This window comes from Vicugna pacos, chromosome 18 (assembly GCF_048564905.1).
Source record: "Vicugna pacos chromosome 18, VicPac4, whole genome shotgun sequence".
NCBI classification, from domain to species: domain Eukaryota; kingdom Metazoa; phylum Chordata; class Mammalia; order Artiodactyla; family Camelidae; genus Vicugna; species Vicugna pacos.
In genome coordinates this window covers 33,669,351-33,690,291 of record NC_133004.1, presented here as the reverse complement: position 1 = coordinate 33,690,291, position 20,941 = coordinate 33,669,351, and the positions used below count along the sequence as shown (strand labels likewise).

Sequence of the window (20,941 nt, the reverse complement as noted above, 5' to 3'; positions counted from 1 at the left end):
CGAATTTGGGGCCTGCACCTGACCTATGGAATCAGGAACTCAGCAATCCGTGCTTTAACAGGTCACTGCTAGGTGATTTGAAGAGGCAATTCTGATGCACGATCAAGTTGGAGGATCATCACCCAGCGGAAGGCCTTTCTGTATGGTGAGTCTGGACCCCACCTGAGGCCCCCACGGCAGAGGGGAGTGGGAGGCTGCAGGGTCTCCTTACTGTACTGAGTTCTCCTGCTCCTCCCCTCAGTCCTCCCCAGACCCGCGCCTCTTTCCCTTCCCCCACCCCACCTCCTTCTTCCTGGAACCCCTGGCCCCCTGGTTCCCAAACCCGAGTCCCCCACTGACCTGACATCAGATCCCCCTTTCCCTGCCACCACCCCAACCCCTTGCTGGCAGTCCCTGTTCATGCCAACCCCCAACTTCTCAGAACGCTTGGAGTCCCCCGTCCCCAACCCCCTTGGCCCTGCCTTCCACGCTGGCCCCCCTGACCCCGTCTCCTGCCAGGCGGGCAGGACCCCGCACCCCTCCCCAACCCGACAGGCGGCTCAGGCCTCCCCGCCGCTGTCAGGCCCCACGAGCAGCAGCGGCTGAGCGTTCTTGCCCTTGTCGTGCCAGCACACGTCGAAGAAGGGGTACACGGGCCCGGGCAGGCGCTCGTGGAAGGCAAAGAGCAGCTCGAGCGCGTCGGCGTCGCTGGCGTCGTAGAAGGAGAGGACGCCGTCGCCGAAGCTTAGGTAGATCCCGATGCGCGTCGGCCGCCTCTCCGGGGTGCGCAGCGCGCGCGGCTCCTTGGCTTCCACGTGAGCCTCCAGGATCTTGGCGTCGCGCAGCCCGAGCAGCCAGAAGCCCTGCGAAGGCACGGCGTGCAGCCGGCCGCGGCGACCGGCCTGCGCCGAGATCACGCCCAGGGCCCAGCGCGGCTTGTCGCCCACCTCCACCTCCCAGTAGTGCTCGCCCTCGGAGAGCAGCTGGTGCGTCACCACCGCCACCGCCTTGTCGAACTGGCACGGGTCGTCTCCAGCCGGCGGCGGCTTCTGCTCCGAGCACTCCACGCGGCGGCCGGAGGCGGACAGCACCAGGCTCGGGTGGGCCGTGCTCGGGTCGAAGGTCAGCTCCTGCAGCGCTGCCGAGGGAGAAGGGTCAGGCCACTGCGTCTTTGGCTCCCCCAAGCCTGCTCCCAACCCACCTGCGGGCCAGGCTGTTCTCCTCCAATCCTCCCAGCACCCCTGGGAAGTGAGCCCCTCTCTGCTTACTGGCTTGGGCCTAAGACCACACCTCCCTGGGCTTCAGCTGTAAATCCAGGCCATAACTGCCTCCTTCCAGTGTTGTGGGGAGAAAGGATTAAGTTGATACAAGGCGTGTAATTCGCCATCTAAAGCCCCAGAGCAAGAGACAAGCGAGAAACCTGTCCTAGGTCAGTCCCTACCTCACTCCGCTGTGTGACCTCCATCAGTCTTGATCCAGTCTCTGGGCCTTAGTCTTCTTTTGGATAAAACAGAGATCCCTCCATTCCCACCAGTGAGGGCTGCACCAGCCATGTGTGCATGTCCCGGTGCTCTGTAACCTGTAGCGCCCCAGTGAGCTCTAGCTCTTGGGGAAAGGAGGCTGAACCCTTGGGCCTCCACAGCCGCAGCCACAAGTCAGTCCCTGACCCCAGGGTTCCAGCTCTGCAGGTCCTCAGCACCCCCATTAGCAGAGATTATCATCTCCACAGTCCAGCAGGAGCAGGGACTGGCCACGGCTCACGCAGGGCTCCAACCCAGGTCCCAGCTTCCCCTGCTGCCGTCAGCAGCAGCACTCTTTCAGTAAGCGGTGTCCTCTCCACGCCGGTCACCCACCTGGAGACCCCATGCCCTCCAAGGCCCTTCTCCAAGCACAAGTTACAAGGATGCAGGGAAACGCCAGGGGGAAAGTTGGGATTGGGAGGCCTCTCTGTATGTAGCTGGGGCCTCCCATCAACCATACAGTTACAAACACAAAACCCCCAGGTGAGCCCCTCCCCATACCTGGCATCAGGGCTCGGAACATCTTCCTCCACACCTGGAATTTGAAGTCATCTGAGATGACAGGCAGCTGGATGTCCAAACGGGCAGGGGGTGGTGACTCTGCCAGGATCTTCTGCAGCCTGGAGGTGAGGAGGTAGGGGGAGATGTCTGCAAAGGGACTTCCTGGAGGAGGAGGCACCAGTGGGGCCAGGGCAAGAGGCAGTCCCCAGAAGAGAGGGGGACGGGGCTGGGGTGGAGTTCCAGAATCTCCTCCATTACACCCTGGCTTAAAACTCTTCTGTTGGTGTTTCAGTTTGGAAAGATGAAAAAGTTGTGGAGATGGATGGTGGTGATGGTTGCACAACAATGTGAATGTACTTAGTGCTGCTGAACTTAAAATGTACTAAAAAGTACATTTAGTTACTATAAAGTAACTAAGATGGTCAATTTTATGTTATGTATATTTTATCACATTTTTTAAAAAAATCTGTTGGGTTAAGGTCCAGCTCCTCCAACCTTTCACAGTCTGGCCCCTCCTGCCACACCAGCTTCATCTTCCTTCACTCTTATCAGTCTTTGCACTTGCTATTCCCTCTGCCTGCAATGCTCTTCCACCAGCTATTTACCTAGCTATCTCCCGTTCATTTCTTCATCATCCAACTCTAAGGTGTACACCTCTGGGAAGCCTGCCCTGGCCACCCTCTTTCCCCCACGGCAGTACTGAGCACACAGTGATGCCTGTGTCCCTGCCCACGTCTGTCTCCAACACCAGTCTGGGAGGTCCCTGAGGAGAAGGACAAATCAGGTTTCTATGTTGCACACGAAATGCAGGGGAATCACAGTGGACTGAATGGGAGTAGAGGGTGAGCCAGCCAGTGTCCCGGGAAGACAAGGGCAAGTGAGAAAGGGGGCAGGGCCAGGTTGATCTCACCTGCTGGTCACCAGGCAGTATTTCTGGAAAGACAAAAAAAGAGAATGGAGATGATATAGGTGGGGCAAGGTGGAGGAGGTGGGACACTAGGGACTTCTGAGGATGGGGCAGACCACCAGAAAGGCTGAGGATAGGGTCAGAAAAAATCAGAAAAGACAAAAGAAACCCAGAATTCAAAGCTACCCTCTACCTTTACCTCTGTGTGAACTAGAAGAGGAAAAAAAAAAAAGGCACCCTCTTCCTCAAGAAACTAATTCAATCTGGTAAAAAATTGTCCTAAGAAATAGGCAAACCTACAACATCTGTGGTATGAATGGTGCTCACTTATAGTGTCTTTGTGCAGTGCCCAACCTAAAGAACCGTTAACGGCCATCTTGGGGCACACCCCTCCTCCGGGTGTGATCCTGGCTCACCCCTGCCCCTCTCTGGACCTCAGGTCCTTGTCTGACAATGGAATGAGGTCTCTGAAGCCTGAACCCTGGCTGAGGGGCAGAAAGGGAAGCCGTCCAGTGCTCACCATGAGGAACTCAGTCTGTGGCTTGTCTGCCACCTCCTCCAGCACCTTCTCCATCTGCCGCAGCTGCTCCAGGTAAGAGTTCAGGCTCCCCAGCTCCCGGCGCAAGGCGACCCCTGCCTCACCCCGCACACGCTCTGCTTCGCGGTCCAAGGAGCCCTCCAGTGCAGCCAGGAACAACCGCATCTTGCCCAGCTGCTCCCCCACTGCCCCCCGGAACTGACGTACTGTCTCCTGTGGGGGCACATAGGCAAAAGCATTTAGCTGGGGACCCCCAGCCTGGACTCCCAGTTCCCAGGCTCTTCCATGCTAAGCCCCTCACCTCCACCTCCGCCAGCTGATGCTCCAGCACGGCCACACTCTTCTCCTTTCTCATGCATGCCTCCTGCAGCTGCAGCTTCTGCTGTGGGAGCTGTGTCTGGGGGGCAAGACATAAAGAAGTGACCTTGCTACCACCTCCCCCACCTTAACCCATACCTCCCACATTAACCTGCTCCCTCGGGCTCAGCCTCCACGCCTGCTCCTCTTCCAGCCAGGCTGACATCCTACCACTCCCCAGATACACTCACTGGTCAGAAGCCCTTGTCAGTACTGATCCTGATGGCTCAAATGCCTCATCTCCCATTGTCTACGTAGGTAAGTCCTCCCTCGCTTTGCCTTCCCTGATTCCATCCCTTCAGCAAGCAGCCCTCCAGAACAGGTCTTTGTGAAGATGACAAACACAAATGCAGCCTGGTCCCCTCCACCAGAGGGGTAAGGGCTTGGCACACAGTAGGCTTCTGGGGTTAGCATAGGATGTGTAAAGAAAAAATGCAGCCTCCCCCTATTCCTGGGTTTCACCCTATACCTAAAAGCAGACCCTTAGCAAAATGTTCCCTGCACACCGGTAGTCTCTGGGGGTAGGCAATTTAATAAAAATATCTTCTGCATGGACAAACCAAACATATCTGGGCCAGCTCCTACCCTAGGTCTGTCAGTTTGACTCTCAAAAGGCAGGTGTAGGGGAGTTCCGAATACCTCCAGCTAAAGTCACTCTGCTGGGAGGTGTACGGCCCTGGAATCAGATGTTTCCAGTCCTGCCTCCATGGCTTCCAACCTCAGTTTCCTCTTCTGCAAAATGGGAACAGTCATCTCCACATCACCTGTGGTTCTGACAAATTGGCTGCTCCCTCCCTGCTCCCACTTAGTGAAACTAGAAGACCCTCTAAGCACTGTTTGCTGATGAGTCCCTTCACCTGCCTCCGTGGGAGCCACAGAATTGGACGAAGGGCTCCCATGGCCAGAAGCCAGGTCAGTCTCCTCCCCAAGGAGACATCCTCCAGGGCGACAGCCCCATCTGCTGCAGGACAGGGTGGGCCCGGTGGCTCTCAGCCATCCGAGGTTCATGGGTGACAGGGCTGAGCCATGGGGACCAAGCACGATGCCATCCTGGAGGCCCGGGAGAACCTCAAGACCACAGATGAGCTCAAAAAGTTTGTGGCTAGGCAAAGGCTTTTGGAACATCCCATGGAGGGCAGGCAGGGGTGGGGTGCGAGGACTACAGTGCAGGTACTGAGCTCATGGCAGTCTTGCTCAAGACACAGGCACACAGGAGGAGGCAGCACGGCTTCAGGGGGCCGCGAGCCCCATGTGCCAGCAGATCCCATTCAACCACTCAAATCTTGGCACGAGGTCTCTGGAGCCAGCCCTTCTTCCTCACCAAGGACCTTGGCATCCAGTCCTGCCCCAGCTTTCCTGCCCCCTCCTCCTTTAGTCTCCTTTCAGAGATCCCCACTTCAGACCTCCAGCTAGCCCCTTCCTGAGGCTTAGAGCTGGGCTGATGCAGACCCTGACAGACTCTATCCCACCCACCTGCCCCCGCAAGGCTCCTGGCCCACTTGGTGCCCCATCCCATTTCACGGACTCTGCTGTCTCTTAGCAGATTAAAAATGGACAAGGTTGGGAGTTCTGGGGTTATCAGCAGAGGTGAGCCTGGGCAGGCAGGGCTCCTGGGAGGAGGAGGTGCCTGCGCTGGGCTAGGAGACCACCAGCCAGCACCCGGCTAGACTGGCAAGGCTGGAGTCAGAGGGACCGTGAGGCTGGGTCCCTGGGGGGAGTCTGAGGGCCTCAAATGCCAGCCTAAGGACAAGAATCTGGGGGCCAATGAGAAGTGCAGTGCAATGCAGTTTGTGGGCAAAAGTAACTCACAGAAGTCCCCTCCCTGCCCCATCCCCACTCCTGAAGCACAGCAGCAATTGCGAGAAGATGATGGCAGCTTCTCCACCGCAGGAACTGAGAACTGCTCCATGCCTCCAGACTCCTCCTCCTCCCGCCCCTGCACCTGTCGTTTACTCTTCCTATAAATGCTTCATGACAGATCTCCTTGGGCCTGTGTAGACACATACCCTCCCGCAGCTACATGCGTGTGATTTGCCACACATGACAAGGCCGAGCCTGGGTACCTGCGTCTCCATTTGCCAGTGTCTGGGTGTCTGGTGGGCACCCATGGGGATCGCAAACCTCGGGGCACGCACAGGTGTGTGCGGGCACTGGAAGTGTTCGGAACTTCCGGCTCCAACTAGAAAAACAGCCTGAACTTGGGTCTTGGTGCCAACCTGGGCCTGCGCACAGAGGTGCGTGCCCTGGCCTCCCGGGTTAGGCCCCATATGGTAACATCACGCCCACACAATGCTCCGTGGCTCCAGGGGCGCGAGGGCTACCGCCCAGCAGCTGAGCAGCCTCGGCCAGCCCAGCCCCTTACCCTGACCTACGCCCAGCAGCGGAGCCTGAGCCCCTGGGCCGCGGGCACCGACTCAGTCTTCGGCTCGGCCCCCAGATCCGCAGACTCAGCTCTGTAGCTGCGCCCTCCGCATCTCCAGGCACACTCCAGCGGCTGCGCCCATGCCTCCAGGGCCCGTCCCTGCGCACCTCTTCAAGTCTCGGGTCTCCACCAGACTCTGTCTTCAGCTCATCAGCCCCCAGTTCCCTAGCCGCCGGGCCCCACCCGCGTCCCCTGCAACTCCAGGCATCCTGGTCCCTGAAGCTCGGATGCAAAGTCAAGGCAGCAACCTCCGGATTGGCCAGGCCCCGGATGGGGCCGGCCGCGACCCGTCCAAAAATCCCATCCAACCCCGCCCCCGCAGGAGGCACCCCAGGGCCCGCACCTTGAGGCGTGCATGGGCTTCGGCGGCGGGCAGCAGGCGGTGGCCGCGGTGAGAACCGAGCGACGCGCACACGCCGCACACGAGCGCGCGGTCCTGCTCGCAGTAGATGCTGAGCGGGTCTAGGTGCTCCTCGCAGTGGCCCTGCGGCACCTGCGCCAGCCCCTCCACCAGACGCGCCAGCTGCTGGTTGGTGCTGAGCGCCTGCGGCCGCGTGGGTGCCTGACAGCTCGGGCACAGCACCGTGCCGTCCGCCGCGGGCTCCCCTGCCACGCGGTTCAGGCAGGCGCGACAGAAGCTGTGGCCGCACTCGGCCGTCACAGGCGCGTCGAACAGCTGCAGGCACAGCGGACAGGACAGCTCCTGGTGCAGGAGGCCGGGCGCAGCCGACATGGCAGGCCTGGAGGGAGGAGGGGTCAGTCGGAGAAGCTCAGCGGGGCCACAGTCCGGGCCCAGCCTCAGCCCCAGTCCGGGTCTGCAGTCCCGAAGGGAGTTGCCCCTTCCTATAAAGGCCTCTCATCTCATACAGAAAAGGACTCTGGTTCTGGCCAAGGAGGAAGAGCAGACTCCCTCTCAGTCCCAAAGGAGCCTCAACTGCAGTTTTCAGCCCCAGCCCCCAAAATAGCCCCTGTCAGGGGCCTGGTCTCAATCCTGGTTCCTAAGCACAAGGCTGGGTTGCAAACAGGTCTTATCCACTGTCCTTCTCGTGACTTTGCCCCGGGCCTCAGCCCTAACCCCAAATTCACCAGAACACCTGCCCCCTACCTTCCTCTCACCGCTGCAGTACCCACAGCCCTCCCCTCCCCCATACCCCCAGGCCCACAGGACCCACGGGACTTACAGGTCTGATTGGAGATCTTAAGCAAAAAGAGACTCCCAAGAGGCCCAGTCAAGGTCAGGCCTAACCGAAGAGGGATCAGAGCTGTGCCTGAAGACAGGCAAGAGGCAAACAGCAAGCTCAGAGCAAGGACAGGGGACACCACGGGTGATGGGTGCCCAGTGAATAGCAGACAGACCCTCCCAGACTGAGCCCTGGCCTCAGCACTATATTTAGCTGCCCTGCCCATCCCCTCCCATCATTTCTGGAAACCGTTCTAAAAGTGAGGACTGAGTGGTCAGCGGAGAAGCATCACATGTCAAGGCCACCTGTCCTGGCCCATCCCACTGTCCTCTCCCCTGCCCAGCCTGGAGCCAGAGCTCAGATCCAGCAGAGAGACAGGGCCTCTCATACCATGGAAAAGACAGAAGCATGATTGGAGGGAGTTTCCCTTTGTCCCCCAGTTCCGCATTCTCCAGCCCCTCCTTCCCTGCCCATAGCCCCCTCCCTAGCTTGTCACCCACTTTTTCCCCAAGCTTAAGGCTCCCCAAGTTCACACTGGCAGTATTATCTCCAACTGCAAGAGGACAGGACTTCCCCAACCCTGAAAGCTTTTCTTCCTGCAGGGTTGAGGGGAGAGTCTTTTTCCTGTTGGTCTATCGGGTGCTCAGCATAAGCCCTGGGACAAAGTGGGCCTCCCTAAGTCCTTGGAAAATGAATGACAGAGGGAAAGTTGAACAAATAAATGAACTGAATCCAAAGCCTGCAGTCCAGTATCGCCCTGGAAGCCTCAAGCCTTCCTGCATGCTTACCCCTTACATCTCAATTTAAATCTCATTCAGCATAAAAACCAAAGTCCTCACAGGCCATCATCACTCACCCCTCCCCCTGTTCACTCCAACCTTGGCCTTTGCACTCCCACTCCCTCTGCCTGGAACACCATCTCAGACCCAGTATTGCATGCCTCCCTCCCTCACCTCCCTCAGATCTTTCTACCCTGTGTCACTTTCTCACTGAGGCTTTTCCTAACTCCCTGATTTTAAATCTCACATCTCCCTGCCCTGCTTTATTTTTTTTCATAACATTTATCACTATCTGACACATGAGATATTTTACTTGTTGGTTTCTTGTCTGTCTCCTCCTACCGGAACATAAATCTTGTTCACTGTTTGTCTCCAACTTCAAATAAAGTGTGTGGCACACAGCAGGTGCTCAATAAATGCTCGATGAATGAGTAAACACACAAACTCACTTGGTGCTTCTCTTCTGCCTCTCAGTCACAATCCCTCAGCCTTTTCCTGGATTTGTTCATTTCTCCCTCCACCACTCTCTGCCTCTCTTAGTTTGAGTTTTTGTTTCTGTTTCAGTCTCTTAAATTGCCCTTTGGACCCTCTCTTTGCCTCTCTCTTGGGTTTCTTATGATCATTTTTATTAATTTTATTCCAAATGTGCACACGAGGTGTTCTGGATCAGAGACAGGATTCTTATTTAATACCTCACAGTAAATAGTAAATATTTTGCCCCCCTCCCCGTATACTAGGATGATTCCAAGAGAGCCGGGTCAATTGTCCTATAAGAGTAGCCTGCATCCCACAGGTGAGAAATGAGGAAAAGTTATTTTCCCTGCTTATAAAAGAGAAGGAGGCAGCTGTCCCCCTCCCCTCATTTTTTTTCTTTCCTAAAATTTTAATTAAAATAATTTAAAGAAATACAGCACACAAAATGTTACAAAAATACAGATTATAGACAAATAATGAATAATGAGATCTTTTTTTAAAAGAGATACACGATAGGGTATAATGGTTTTTATATATTATTTACACATTAATTAAAAACCATGGCAGCAAAAGCTTTCTGAACATTGGCAAGAAAAGGCAAAAAATTGTTGGTCTTCCTAACATTTTCTTGAAATTCTGCTGGGCATTAAAGATGAGGAGCACTGTCTCACACTTCACGGTCCCTGGCTGCATTTAGGCACAGGGAAAATGTAAATGGGCTCTCAGGATGCTTACGCTCAATATTAGTGAATATAAATTGCAATTTATCACCTGCTGATCTGGGAGGATCTCCTGGGGAGGTGGTGGATTGCCATGGCTCACCCTAGGGACATACACGCAGTGGCATCAGGAAGTATTCGTCTGTGTGAACCCTCCGTCCTGGAGGCTAACATCTTGCTTGGGTCATTGGCACCAAGACCTGGCCCCACCTGACATCCTGTAGGATCCGCACCCCACCCGACAAAGGTCTCCTTACTCCAACTTTTTGGTAAATGACTCTCCCCAAAAGCCAGCCAGGTAGCTCCTAGCAAGTCTCTACTTCTACAACTTGTTTCCAAGCTCTGGGGCTCATTCCTTCTTAAATGCTTGAAGTTTTCCGTACTGCATGCTGATTCTCTTAGGAAGCTGTTCCATGCTTCCTGGCACCTCGGGGGCTTAACCTAGAAACTTTGTTCAGGCTGTAATCACTTGGGCCTCTCAGGAAGAGATAAGAGAAGTTTTATTATTCTTTGGGATTAGAGCAATTAACTATCCTGGCTATGTGAAGAGTCTCAGGAAGGTAGGGCTTTTTATCGGAACCCTGAGAAATCCAGAGGTCGATTGTCCCAAACAGGAGAGGGTTGGGGATGAGAGCACATCTGGATTTGGTCTCTGAAACCACAAGCCACTTCACTTCAGCTCAAAAAGTCAGCATCCGAATGTAGATCTCACCTGAAGTTTCCACCTCTGCCAGGCTAGGGCTGAAGGTTTTGGTCACTAGGAGTGGGTGCCCAGGACAGGGAGGTGACAGTCAACTCAATCCCTTATTGTAGATGAGCCAGGTCTGACCTCCGACCCAAGAAGGGACACTGATCATCTACAGCAGGTTGGAGGACGAGAAGGGGCCTGAAACCATGCCCAGGGGAGAAGGGGTGAGGACTAGTGTTGCTGACCCTAAGACAGAGATCTGTGAGGTCCCTCGGGCCTGGAGCTCAGAGGGAGCAGATTTCAGCTTCTCCTAAGGAGAGCTTCCTAACAGCTGGGGTGATAAGTGCGTGGGAGGTGAGAACTCCTCCTACTGGGTAAATGCAAATAGAAGCCAGAAACCCCCCAGTCAGGGCCACTGCAGAGGCAGGTCCTGAATGCTGGTGCCACAAGCTCCTACTGGTGCCCCCAGGAAGACCACTTGTTTTTCTGGGCTTCAGCATCTTCAACTACAATATAAGGATAGGTAGACATAATGATGCCATCCCTGTAAGGCTGTTATGAGGATGAAACTAGATAATATACTAAATCAACACCAGGGACAGTGTGCTGGCACCCAAGGGCTTTGGAAGTGGTGACTACCACCACTAGGTTCAAATCTTGTCTCTGCTCTTTCCTCGTTGTGTGACCTTGGGCAAGTCACTTAACCTGATTTTCTCATCTGTAAAGTGGGGATGATGTCAGGATTATTCTCAAGATTATTGGATTGTTATGAAGATTCAATAAGATAATCCCTATAAAGCTTTTAGCACAATGCCAGGCTCATAGAAAATATTCAATAAATGTTGATAGTGATATTATTACTACCAATTGTTCCAATGAATCTTCCCTACAGCCCTGTAAATTCAATAACATCATCCGCATTTCACAGACTGGGAAACTGAGGCTAAGAAACTTTAACAATAACAAAAGCACCTACCAGATGCTGCCAGGTCTGTTTCAAGCACTTCATAATTCTTAATCCATTTATAACCTCAGAACCTCTTAATAACCCCCATCATTGTTCCTATCTTATCAGGAAGCCATGAGGCACAAAGAGATTAAGTGACTTGCCCAAAGTCCTGGCAGTCTATGGTCCTTCTGGCCCTGGGAAGTGCAATCTGTCTCCAGCAGAGTTATTTTGGGGAGGGTGGACGGTGGTAGGTCACACCCGGGAAGCATCTTACCACCAACCACTCTGGTCTAGTCCAGGGACCAAAGGTGGGCCTGAGGTGAGACTTGGAAGTTCTTTCCTGCCAGGGATCAAAGCTCAGAACTCTGAGTACTACCCCCAGAAAAGAGGGTCAAAGTAGAAGGGATTACCATGGCTTCCCGGAGAGCTGCCCAAGGTTCCTATTCCCCTCTTCTCCAGGGGTGAAGCTGCACTGCGGTCTCCAGGAATGAGCTGGCTCTGAGCTTACCTCCCTGGGGTACCCTGGACAAGTTGCTGCCCTTCTCAGGGCACCAATTCCCTGTGGCTGGTGATGTGAGTGCATTATTGACACAGGATGCAGTCCCCAGAGAAGGGCTGTGACCTCCCCAAGTCACAAGCTAGGAGGTAGAGGGTCTGGGAGTAGAATCTGAGTGGGTGTGATACCCCTCATCTCCTGCACTCCCCACTATTCCACAATCTTCTATATTGTGAGTTCTAGAGCATTCTGCAAAGAGGAGGAAGTTAATACTATTGTTGCTATTATTGCAACATCTGCCCTCCTAAGGGTGTGTGCGGACAGCCTGGAGGAGGCACACATTTCCGTATACATTACCGAGCCATTTGTCCGTTCTTGAAGACAGAGAGTGGGTTTCTAGGACATAGGTTGGAATTTGGGACCCAGAGTCAGATGCTTCGATCTGAATTTCCTCATTTACTGCCAGTGCGGGCTTCCAGAGTAATTTCTGAAAACTACAGCTTTCTCCTCAGTAAGGTGGAATAACACACATACATACCCCACAGGGTTGTTGGCAGAATTAAATGAGACTGTGCACGTTGAGTGCTTATCATAGTGCCTGGAATCTAGTACATTCAAAAGCCGGAAACTGTGGTTACTCTTATTAGCCTCCCGTGGCACTTACCATGAGATTGGGCATCTTTTTAAAATAAAATAGATTCTTCAAAAACGTTGTTCCTTTCTGAGTTCAGAGGCTCCAGTGTGCTCTTGGAGCACATTCACCTGCCAAATATATGTCACTTGTCCTCACTGACTTCTGGCCCGAAACCTCTGCAGGATTGAGGCTTCCACTTCTATGAGCGGACGCGCCTGCACTGTCAGCTCCTTGTCCCTTCCCTCCCTGTGACATCACACTGAAGTGCTGGTGCTTGCTCTGAAGTGACATCAGGTGAAAAATCACAGCCAAGATCTTGTCTCAGTCTGAACGTGTGTGAGCAGGAATGTGACTGGGGTCAGATGCCAGGGGAAAGCTGGGCCCCCAAGAGGAAGGGTCCTGGGTGGTGATTCACAGGAACAAGGAAAGGGGCACTGCGTCACAGCATGACACACGTACTCAGCTCCCTCTCCTCCAGGAAGCCCATCTCCTCCTCTGAGTCATGAGACAGTCTCCCAAGTGCAATTTCCTACAGCCCCAAGATTTCCATGGAAACGTGTGACTTCGGTTTCACTCAAGGCCAAGGCCACCCCATCTGAACAAGCATTCAAGAGATGCAGTCAAATGGTGGCCATATATATGGCCAAGGGGATCCCTGCTCATTGTGGCGTTGAATCAGGCAATTGTTTTTTAAATTGGGATCAAACACCCAAAGCTTCTAAGATTCTAACACATGTGAAAGGAGCAGGTTTCTATGATTCTAGATTCTAGGATACTTTTGTTATTCCATAAAGGCTTCTCAAAGTTGGATCTGTGCCAAGCCCTGTATGGGTGCTGTGGACCTGAAAGGTTTCTCAAGGAGTCCTCAGTCTGGTGGGAAAAGCAGAGTGAAGAGACACACTCACGGGGTGGTAAACACTGTGGCATCATAGGGATATCCGGCAGACATGACCAAGGAATAATTCATTTTGCAGAGAGGCTAGAAATCTCAACAGCATAGAGTATCCAGAGGACAGACTCAGGAGCTCGCCAGACAAGCTGTATGATCCCTCAACTCTGTGACCTTGGGCAAATCCTTCAACCTCTCTGAGCCTCAACCTTGTTCCTTGTAAAATAGGGCTACTATTTCCTAAACCAAAGGGATTGTTGTAAGGCTTAGAAAAAATGCATGTGAAGGATCACAGCCTGTATAAATAGGGGCTCACATTTTTATTATTTCTTTAAAAATGTGACTCCTGATGCATGTTGGAGAACAGGCAGGAAATCCCCAAGCAGATCAGGAGGGAAAAGGGGCCAAGCAGAGAGGCAGGTGCCACATATGCAGAGGTCCAGAGGCCAACAGGGTAGAAGGTGCTGCCAAGAAAGTTGGCAAGGGCCTTGAAGGTCAAGCCAAGGCACTTGGACTTAATTCTGCGGGCCCTGAGGGGTCACAGTTTTCTAAGCAGAGGAGGGACAGGATCAATGTGTGGGCTAAGAAGATGTAGCCTTCTGGCCACAGTACACACAATGGAGATTCTGAAAGGATGAGGACCAGTGACGAGGCACAATAATAAAGAGCCATGTGCCAGGGAACACTGGCTGTGGGACCAAGGATGTTGACACACAGTACGACCCAGACGGGATGGGGCAAATGCGCAAGGATGGGGAGCAGGGCCCTTGAAAACATGTTACAGGTAGCACAGCCTCAGTTATTCCTACATTTAACAGTTCTTCACTGAGCACCTCCTATGTCCCGGGCACTCTCTTGATGCTGGGGATCCTGTGGTGGGGAGATGAATGCCCAGTGAAGAAATGAATGTCTGAAATGTCAGGATCACATCCCTAGAAGGAAAGGTGATTGCTACAACCCAGCTGAGAGGGGAAAAGGAAGGCTTCCCAATACCCACCGAGGAAGGAGATTCGGGATTCAGTCGAGACTGTATGGCTTCAGTCCAGTCTTTCTGCTTCTGGAAGCTGCCTCTTCCTTATATGGAAGGCACACCTTCAGTTCCTGGTATCCTCATTGAGCCGCAAGGCCCATTCATCCATTATTGATCCCATGAAGATTTAGTGAGCACCTGCTACAGGCCCAGCACTCTTCTGGATGCCACAGATATAACGATGATCTGGACATGCACATTTACAGACTGTCAGGGAAGACCGATGCTAAACAAATTCACAAAGTTAGTTACAATTTAGTCACAATTGCTATGAGAGCTACAAGTAAGTAGGTGTTTTGAACTGGAGGGATTCTAAACCTGGTCTCCCAGAGGAAGCAGCATTTAACTTAAGACCTAAAGCTTCCAGAGTTTGTCAGGCAAAGAGTGAGAGAAAAGAGCTCCAGGCTGAGGGAACAGCATGTTTAAAGGCTTGGAGAAGCAAAGGAGCCTGGAGCGTTTGAGGAACTGAGAGGCCAGTGTGGTTGAACTCAGAGATGGAGGCGGGGCAGGGTGTGGTGCAAGGCAAGGCTGGGTGAGGTCCAGAGGAGCAGACTAGCAGGGCCTTCAGAGCCATGTTAAGAGCAAGTTAAGGATTCTGGACACAGTCTGGCTTCCAATGCCAACCCATGCCAACTTCCAAATGCTCTTCTGGGCCAAGCCCCCTAGCCCCAGAGTAGCTCTCCACCCATGACTTTCCCTCCAATAGACAATTTTCTCAACCATTGCAAATGTTTCTTGTCATCACTTTCCAAGGATTTCAGCTCCTCAGGAACCAAATCCTGGCTCTCCCAGGAAGGTTTCAGGCACCATCAGGTAGCCCATGTTATGCTGGTGTATTTACTAAGTGGCTCAGTGAAGTGTTATTATCCCCATTTTATAGATAAGGAAACAGGCTCAGAGAGAGAGCACATACACTTAATCCCTACCCTCTTTTTCACACTTCATTTCTCCCATGTGAAATTTGGGAAGCTACATGGTTCTGGCTCTTAGGATTCTATGGTTCTGATTCTAGGACATGTGAGAGAGGATGCTAAGCTTTGGGAAAATATGGAGATTTCAGCGTTCTAGAATTCAAAGATTCTAAGCCTTGGCGCTCCAATAAATTAGGTTCCTGGTCTGTCCTAAGCAGTGCAAGCCTGGAGAGGCAGGCACCACCCACAAGCCCTTTTCCACCTGGTCTCTTGGGTCCCACCTCCCGGACCCGCCGAAGAAAGTGATCTGGGCGCCCCCCGATGGCCAGGAGTGGATGGAAACGAAGGGGGTACACCCCAGGGCAATGGGCTGGGACAAAGTTGAGAGTTCATAGAAGGCGGGGAGTTGCAGGTCCCGCCCTGGAGCAGACTTCCCGCTCGGCAGACACCCGGGGGAGAGGCAGCAGCGGGGATCCCAGAGCCATGGGGTGCACGCGCGATGCCATCCTAGACGCGCTGGAGAGCCTGACCGCCGACGAGCTCAAGAAGTTCAAGATGAAGCTGCTCTCGGTGCCGCTGCGCGACGGCTATGGGCGCATCCCGCGGGGAACACTTCTGCCCATGGATGCCATGGACCTCACCGACAAGCTGGTCAGCTACTATCTGGAGCCATATGGCGCCGAGCTCACGGCGCTCGTGCTCCGTGACATGGGCATGCAGGAGGTGGCAGAGCAGCTGCAGGAGACCATGCGCAAGGGTGAGCGTGCCCCACCCCCACCCCCACGTTCCGCAGAGGTCCAGACCCCCAGGGCTTCTCTAGTATCCTGCCTACACCCTCCTCCCAACCCACTCAGGTTCTTTCACTTCCTGTTCCTCCTACCCCTTAATACAAGCTCTTCTTGCTGGGAAAGGAGGCTTCCCCCATTTGGTAGTGACTTTGGCTTCCGGACCAAGGGGCCCCTTACCCCAGAGATTGTAGACATCATTTGATTTTCTTACAGCCCCAGAAGCAAAGCCAGCTGGGATCAAGGCCCCTCCCCAGGCAGCAGCCAAGCCAGGTGAGGCCCCACCACACTCCTGTGCAGTCTACCTGTTGTCACAAGGCCCAGAACACCCAGGGAGCATGAAGCAGGCCAACCCTTCCCACCAACCCACTCACACACCTCCTGAGGCTGAGCCTGGCTGGGAGAAAGGGAGACAAAGTTACATACTTCCCACTATACCCAGAGCCCTGGGGACTGCCCACCTTGAGCCCTGTCCTTTAGGGGTGCATTCAAGGCAACTTCTGAAGAAAGCAGTGTTCAACAGGGATAGGCCCCAGCACCCACGCCGGGTGCCAGCTCACCTGCTCTCCTCCCTCCTGCCCCCAGCACCGCACTTTGTGGACCAGCATCGGGCGGCCCTCATCGCACGGGTCACAGACGTGGATGGGGTGCTGGATTCCCTGTATGGGAAGGTCCTGACAGAAGATCAGTACCAGGCAGTGCGGGCAGAGCACACCAACCCAACCAAGATGAGGAAGCTCTTCAGCTTTGCTCCAGCCTGGAACACGACCTGCAAGGATCTACTCCTTCAGAGCCTAAGGGACACCCAGCCCTACCTGGTGGATGACCTGGAGCGGAGCTGAGCATCTTCCCCAGCAGCAGCCCTACATATGACCCTTCACTGTTCCATCCAACTTATCTGGAATCTATTTTTTTTATATCTACAATATATAAAAAATCAGCTCGTACTTGTGTTTTCCTACTTCCAGCCTGAAAGCACACGCAGAGCTAAGCTACATATCTAGATGCCACCAGGGCTCAGGTGACCCTCTACTTCACTGCCCGTTCTCCTGGTGCAGCAGGCTCCACACTTCATCCTTCCTGCCCCAGTCACCATACAATGGCTCCTCCAAATGCTACCCCCAAGGGTCTGCCCTTGAGACAATAGTTAGCCCTGTGGCCAAGGTCTAAAGTTTAAAACAAAGGTATGTACAAAGGATCTGGGACTGTGGAGGGCCAGGTTTCTCAAATGCATTTAGAAACAGACTCAGCTACATTGCTTCTCTTTCATTTTCCAAGGGAAAAAACAATTGTAAAATTAGAGCAACTTTCAGGGGAAGAGACAAGAGTATCATGTATACACAGGACAAAAGAGCACAGGCCACCAAGTGTCACTCTGTATGGCCTCTTCCAGCACGGACACTAGCAGGCTTCACTGCTCCCTCTGCTCCCTCCCACTTGCTGAAAGGGGTTTATTTTGCTCAGAAAACATGCCAATCATAAAAGCAAAATTTTAGGAAATGAGTTCTAGTAGTTTTTCTTCTCTTGATAGATTTTTGGATTTTTTGCCAACAAAGGAACATAGTATTCCTCTCCAGAAAACAGCACTCCCCAGGGTCTTTCCAGAGCCCTTCAGGGAACCAGGACCCTAGGACAATACCCTGTGTAAAATAGGCACCTAGCCTGGGCAGCAGCGGAGAAGGATGCAAAGCAAAGGGAAGCCCCCAAGAAAGCCAGCCTATCCTAAGCAGTCCGATCAACAAACACAGGAATCCACGTTTGAGGGTACAAGGTGTGCCATCCACGACGACACACTGGCCCAGGATGAACAAAGCTGTCTGAAGACACCACCTGGGACACCCTCGCTCCCTAGATGCCACAATTAGCAAATGCAGTGTTTATGTACATCCCACCCCCAACCCCCAACCAGCACCACACAGTCTGTGTAACATTTCCCTATTCTGGTTACTGGATCACCAGAGCAACAGGAAAAAACAGTGATAGAAGGAAGCTATCTAGGAGCTAAGAACATGGCCACTGTCAAAGCTACACAGTCACATGGGACTGCTCCTGATGCTGTTCAGGACTCCAGGAGGAAAGCTGAGCTTCCCGAAAAGTGGGAACAATCCCTAACACGCAGGATCCTGTGGGGGCATCTTCTTTAGCCAGCCACCCCACAAAATAAATGCTGATGCTCCCCATTCCGTCCCTTTTCTACCAAATCTTCTTGAGTCTTACAATCTAAGCCTTACTCAATCCCTGAGATGAACATTCTGCAAGGACCTACCATTTCCCAAACTGAAGTTGTCTTCCTCTCACCATCCCTGTATCCTGACATATGGCAACAGCAGCGGCCTAACCAGAAGACAAGAAACCCTGACATGTTCCATAAAGCCCAGATTTAGTTCATCTTGCTGATGCCAGCTCTTCCATGTCCAACTGCCTTCTTCCTCAACTTCACAGCTCCCACCTGTCTTATGCCTTCGTGTCTTTTACCTACAACACATCTCTTGACTTTCCCTGCTTCTAGTCAACCACCTTCAAGGGCCTGAGTGATCAAAACTGATCACGGAAATAAGACTGTCTCACATCTAACATTAGGACACTGAAGCTCCCCTTTCCAGCCTGGCCCTTAAGGATCCCATTGAACCTCTCATCTGCCTCTTCACTTACCCCAAGATCCCAACACTTGCTCACGCCCCACGCCCTAGCACATGCTGGTCCTGTAACTCCAGACACCCTGAAATCCAGCCGTCCCAGCACACCAAGGCGGCTCTCCTCTGCGCTCCAGTGGCACTTCCCACAGGGTCTGTGGTAGAGCGAACCGAACTGTCATGTCTGTTTTCACACAGGACTCTTCCGTTAGAGTGCGCCCCATAAACATGTCTTTTCAACCTCTGTACGGTGCCTTGGATGTAAAAAATAAGTCACTGTGTATCTCTAGTGTCTAACAGGATTTCTTTTAAAACCACAGGAACCTAATACTTCTCATGGGATGGAGCTACACTTCCTTGCACTGATTCTCAAGCAGAGCAGCTGCAAAAACCAGTGCAGACCTGAGGCAAAAGAAACCGTTGGAAGGACAGCTCCCCTAAGTTCAAAGGCTTCTTGGGGGCTTTATTTTTCCTTCTCATGGTGGGGCGGGGGGGGGGGAGCTTTAAGAGTTCTATCAGCCACTGCATGGTGGTTAAGGACACAACTTCCACAGCCAAAGGACAGATTCAAATCCCTACTCTATCCCACTCACCAGTTATGAGACTAAGGCTAGTTTGTATCTCAGCATACCCTTCTATGAAGTAAGAACAACTGGACCGCTCACCACCTAACAGCAACTGGCCTGCAGCAAGTACACATTTAGTGTCAACAACGGTCTCCAGGATGTTTGTGTTCCTAGAGTAACACCTCAAAACAATTGACATTTTTTGCCCAAAATCTCCGAGCATCACAAGACAACAAACAATAGTCAGTGTTCACTGGGCCTGTGAGAATTAGAAAACCCAAAGGAGCCAGCCTTCTGTGGAGTGACCTTCCTCTTAGCTCCCAGCTCAAACTGTCCACATACAGAATCAAGTTCCCTTTCACAGGGAAGGTGGAGGGGACACAGAACCGGAGTCTTTGCAGAACTTCAGAGCAAGACTCTAATAAAAGTGTGCTGCTGAAACAGCAAGTGTCAACACCGCCAGAGAGCTTGCCCCCCACCTGGACCCACACACCAAATCAGAATCCATGTGCTAACCAAACCGCCAAGAGATTCACGTATGTACTCAACTTAAGACACACTGCTACAGGGAGGATTTAGCTCTGCCACCTCAGACTGTGGCAAGTCTGCAGAGGTCTTCCCACAGAGGGACCTGCCTTGCTTTTCACTCAGGAAGACAGTACACAGGATGGGCTGGCTTTCCCTCAACTTCTGAAAAAAGCAAAACAAAGAAAATAGCCCATTGGGACAGATCTGACAGACAGGCCCCCACCCTGCAGCCAAGCCCTAAGAATCCTGCACAGAACAGCTACAGGGAATCAACAGGGCTGTGCAACACTGCCACCCTGCGGTGCACGTGCAGGGCGCTGCCTGGAAAGCCCGGCTCCTTCTCCCTTCAGTGATGCGTACTTGTCTGCTCCCACCTGAAGAATGTTGGGTATCTTAGATTCAAAGGTCTTCGAAAGTCCTTAACTGCTACCACCACAGGACTGAGGGCCAATTCCTACCAGCCCTAAAATCAAATCTCCTGGCAAGATTCATCTGACACTACTTCCTCAGCTCTCACACACCAGCACCACAAAGATCACTGTCTGCATGGGGAGGTAAACAAGGTGATTTCTGTGGAAATCTTCCAAGTCTGAGTCATTTCAAAATAAAAAGTTAAAGATGAAAGAAAAGAGGCTAAGTATTGAAGGCCCAAAAGTACAAAAGGGAGTCTGAGTTCTGCAGACTAGAGAGGAATGGCTGCAGGTGGGATCCCACACGTCACACTGAGTTGAGCCTCTGGCAGACTAGTCCAGGGAGTGGGACGTGGTTTCAAAACCCCTGGTGGATGACTGACTGGAGACTGGAAGTGGGAAGCAGCACGCCTAGATAAAGATGTACTGAATCATATGCACCGGACCCATCCATGACAACCTCAGCCCTATATCCAAGTTACTGAAAAGGTGAAAGACTGGAGAACTAAATCAGGAGGCAGAGATCTGCAGCACACTTCTCCCCACTCACATCCCACCCTCACTTCTTCCTACTAGTTAGCCTGTCTCAAATAAGCCAGGTACCTAATGCTTCAAGACTGAAGACCATTTTCAATAATTCAGTAAGAATAATATATTCTTTAGAACTCAAGAGATTAGCCTAGGATCCTCATCAGAGAAACATGAGTGGTTTTTTCCTGGCCTAGTGCTTACAAGGGAATGCAGCAGAGCAGAGGGCCCAAAATCCAAGCCCTGGGGGGTCAGACCCCTACTTTCTCACCAGTGATGAGCTGGCACCAGAATCAACACCTCAAACCAAAGTTCTGTTGTCTTCATCCATTCTCCTGGAAAAGCCCCCCAAGCTGGATCGACCCACTAGGTACCTGGGGCCCTGTTTTCTTTCACTTAAGCATCAGGCCAATCACTGAAGCCCTTTAAAGGACATAAGAACTAAGTACTAACAGTCCCAGTCAGTACTCAGGTCTCACCCAGAGTTTCAACCCCCTTCACTACTAGCAGCAGGGAT

General features: G+C 52.7%; 2 protein-coding genes across 4 annotated transcripts; one reads left to right on the top strand and one right to left on the bottom strand.

The window, feature by feature from the left end:
* Positions 1 to 241: 241 nt before the first annotated feature.
* On the bottom strand, positions 242 to 12,395 carry TRIM72 (tripartite motif containing 72). Of its 2 annotated transcripts, XM_072942101.1 has the most exons (7): positions 12,175 to 12,395; positions 6,568 to 6,964; positions 3,747 to 3,842; positions 3,428 to 3,658; positions 2,911 to 2,933; positions 2,001 to 2,119; positions 242 to 1,117 (listed from the first exon to the last, which is right to left on the bottom strand). In XM_072942101.1, exons 2-7 carry the CDS (start codon positions 6,955 to 6,957, stop codon positions 540 to 542), a joined length of 1,437 nt encoding a protein of 478 aa, XP_072798202.1. In that variant the 5' UTR covers positions 6,958 to 6,964; positions 12,175 to 12,395; the 3' UTR covers positions 242 to 539. The 2 variants fall into 2 exon arrangements, with proteins under 2 accessions (XP_072798202.1, XP_072798203.1); XM_072942102.1 differs by lacking the exon at positions 6,568 to 6,964 and having other exon boundaries at positions 540 to 1,117.
* A 2,980-nt stretch (positions 12,396 to 15,375) lies between these two features.
* On the top strand, positions 15,376 to 16,706 carry LOC102532249 (apoptosis-associated speck-like protein containing a CARD). 2 transcript variants are annotated; one of them, XM_015236916.3, is made up of 3 exons: positions 15,376 to 15,731; positions 15,976 to 16,032; positions 16,345 to 16,706. In XM_015236916.3, the coding sequence occupies exons 1-3, from the start codon at positions 15,458 to 15,460 to the stop codon at positions 16,599 to 16,601; spliced, it is 588 nt and encodes a 195-aa protein (XP_015092402.1). In that variant the 5' UTR covers positions 15,376 to 15,457; the 3' UTR covers positions 16,602 to 16,706. The 2 variants fall into 2 exon arrangements, with proteins under 2 accessions (XP_015092402.1, XP_006201392.1); XM_006201330.4 differs by lacking the exon at positions 15,976 to 16,032.
* The last annotated feature ends 4,235 nt before the right edge of the window (positions 16,707 to 20,941 follow it).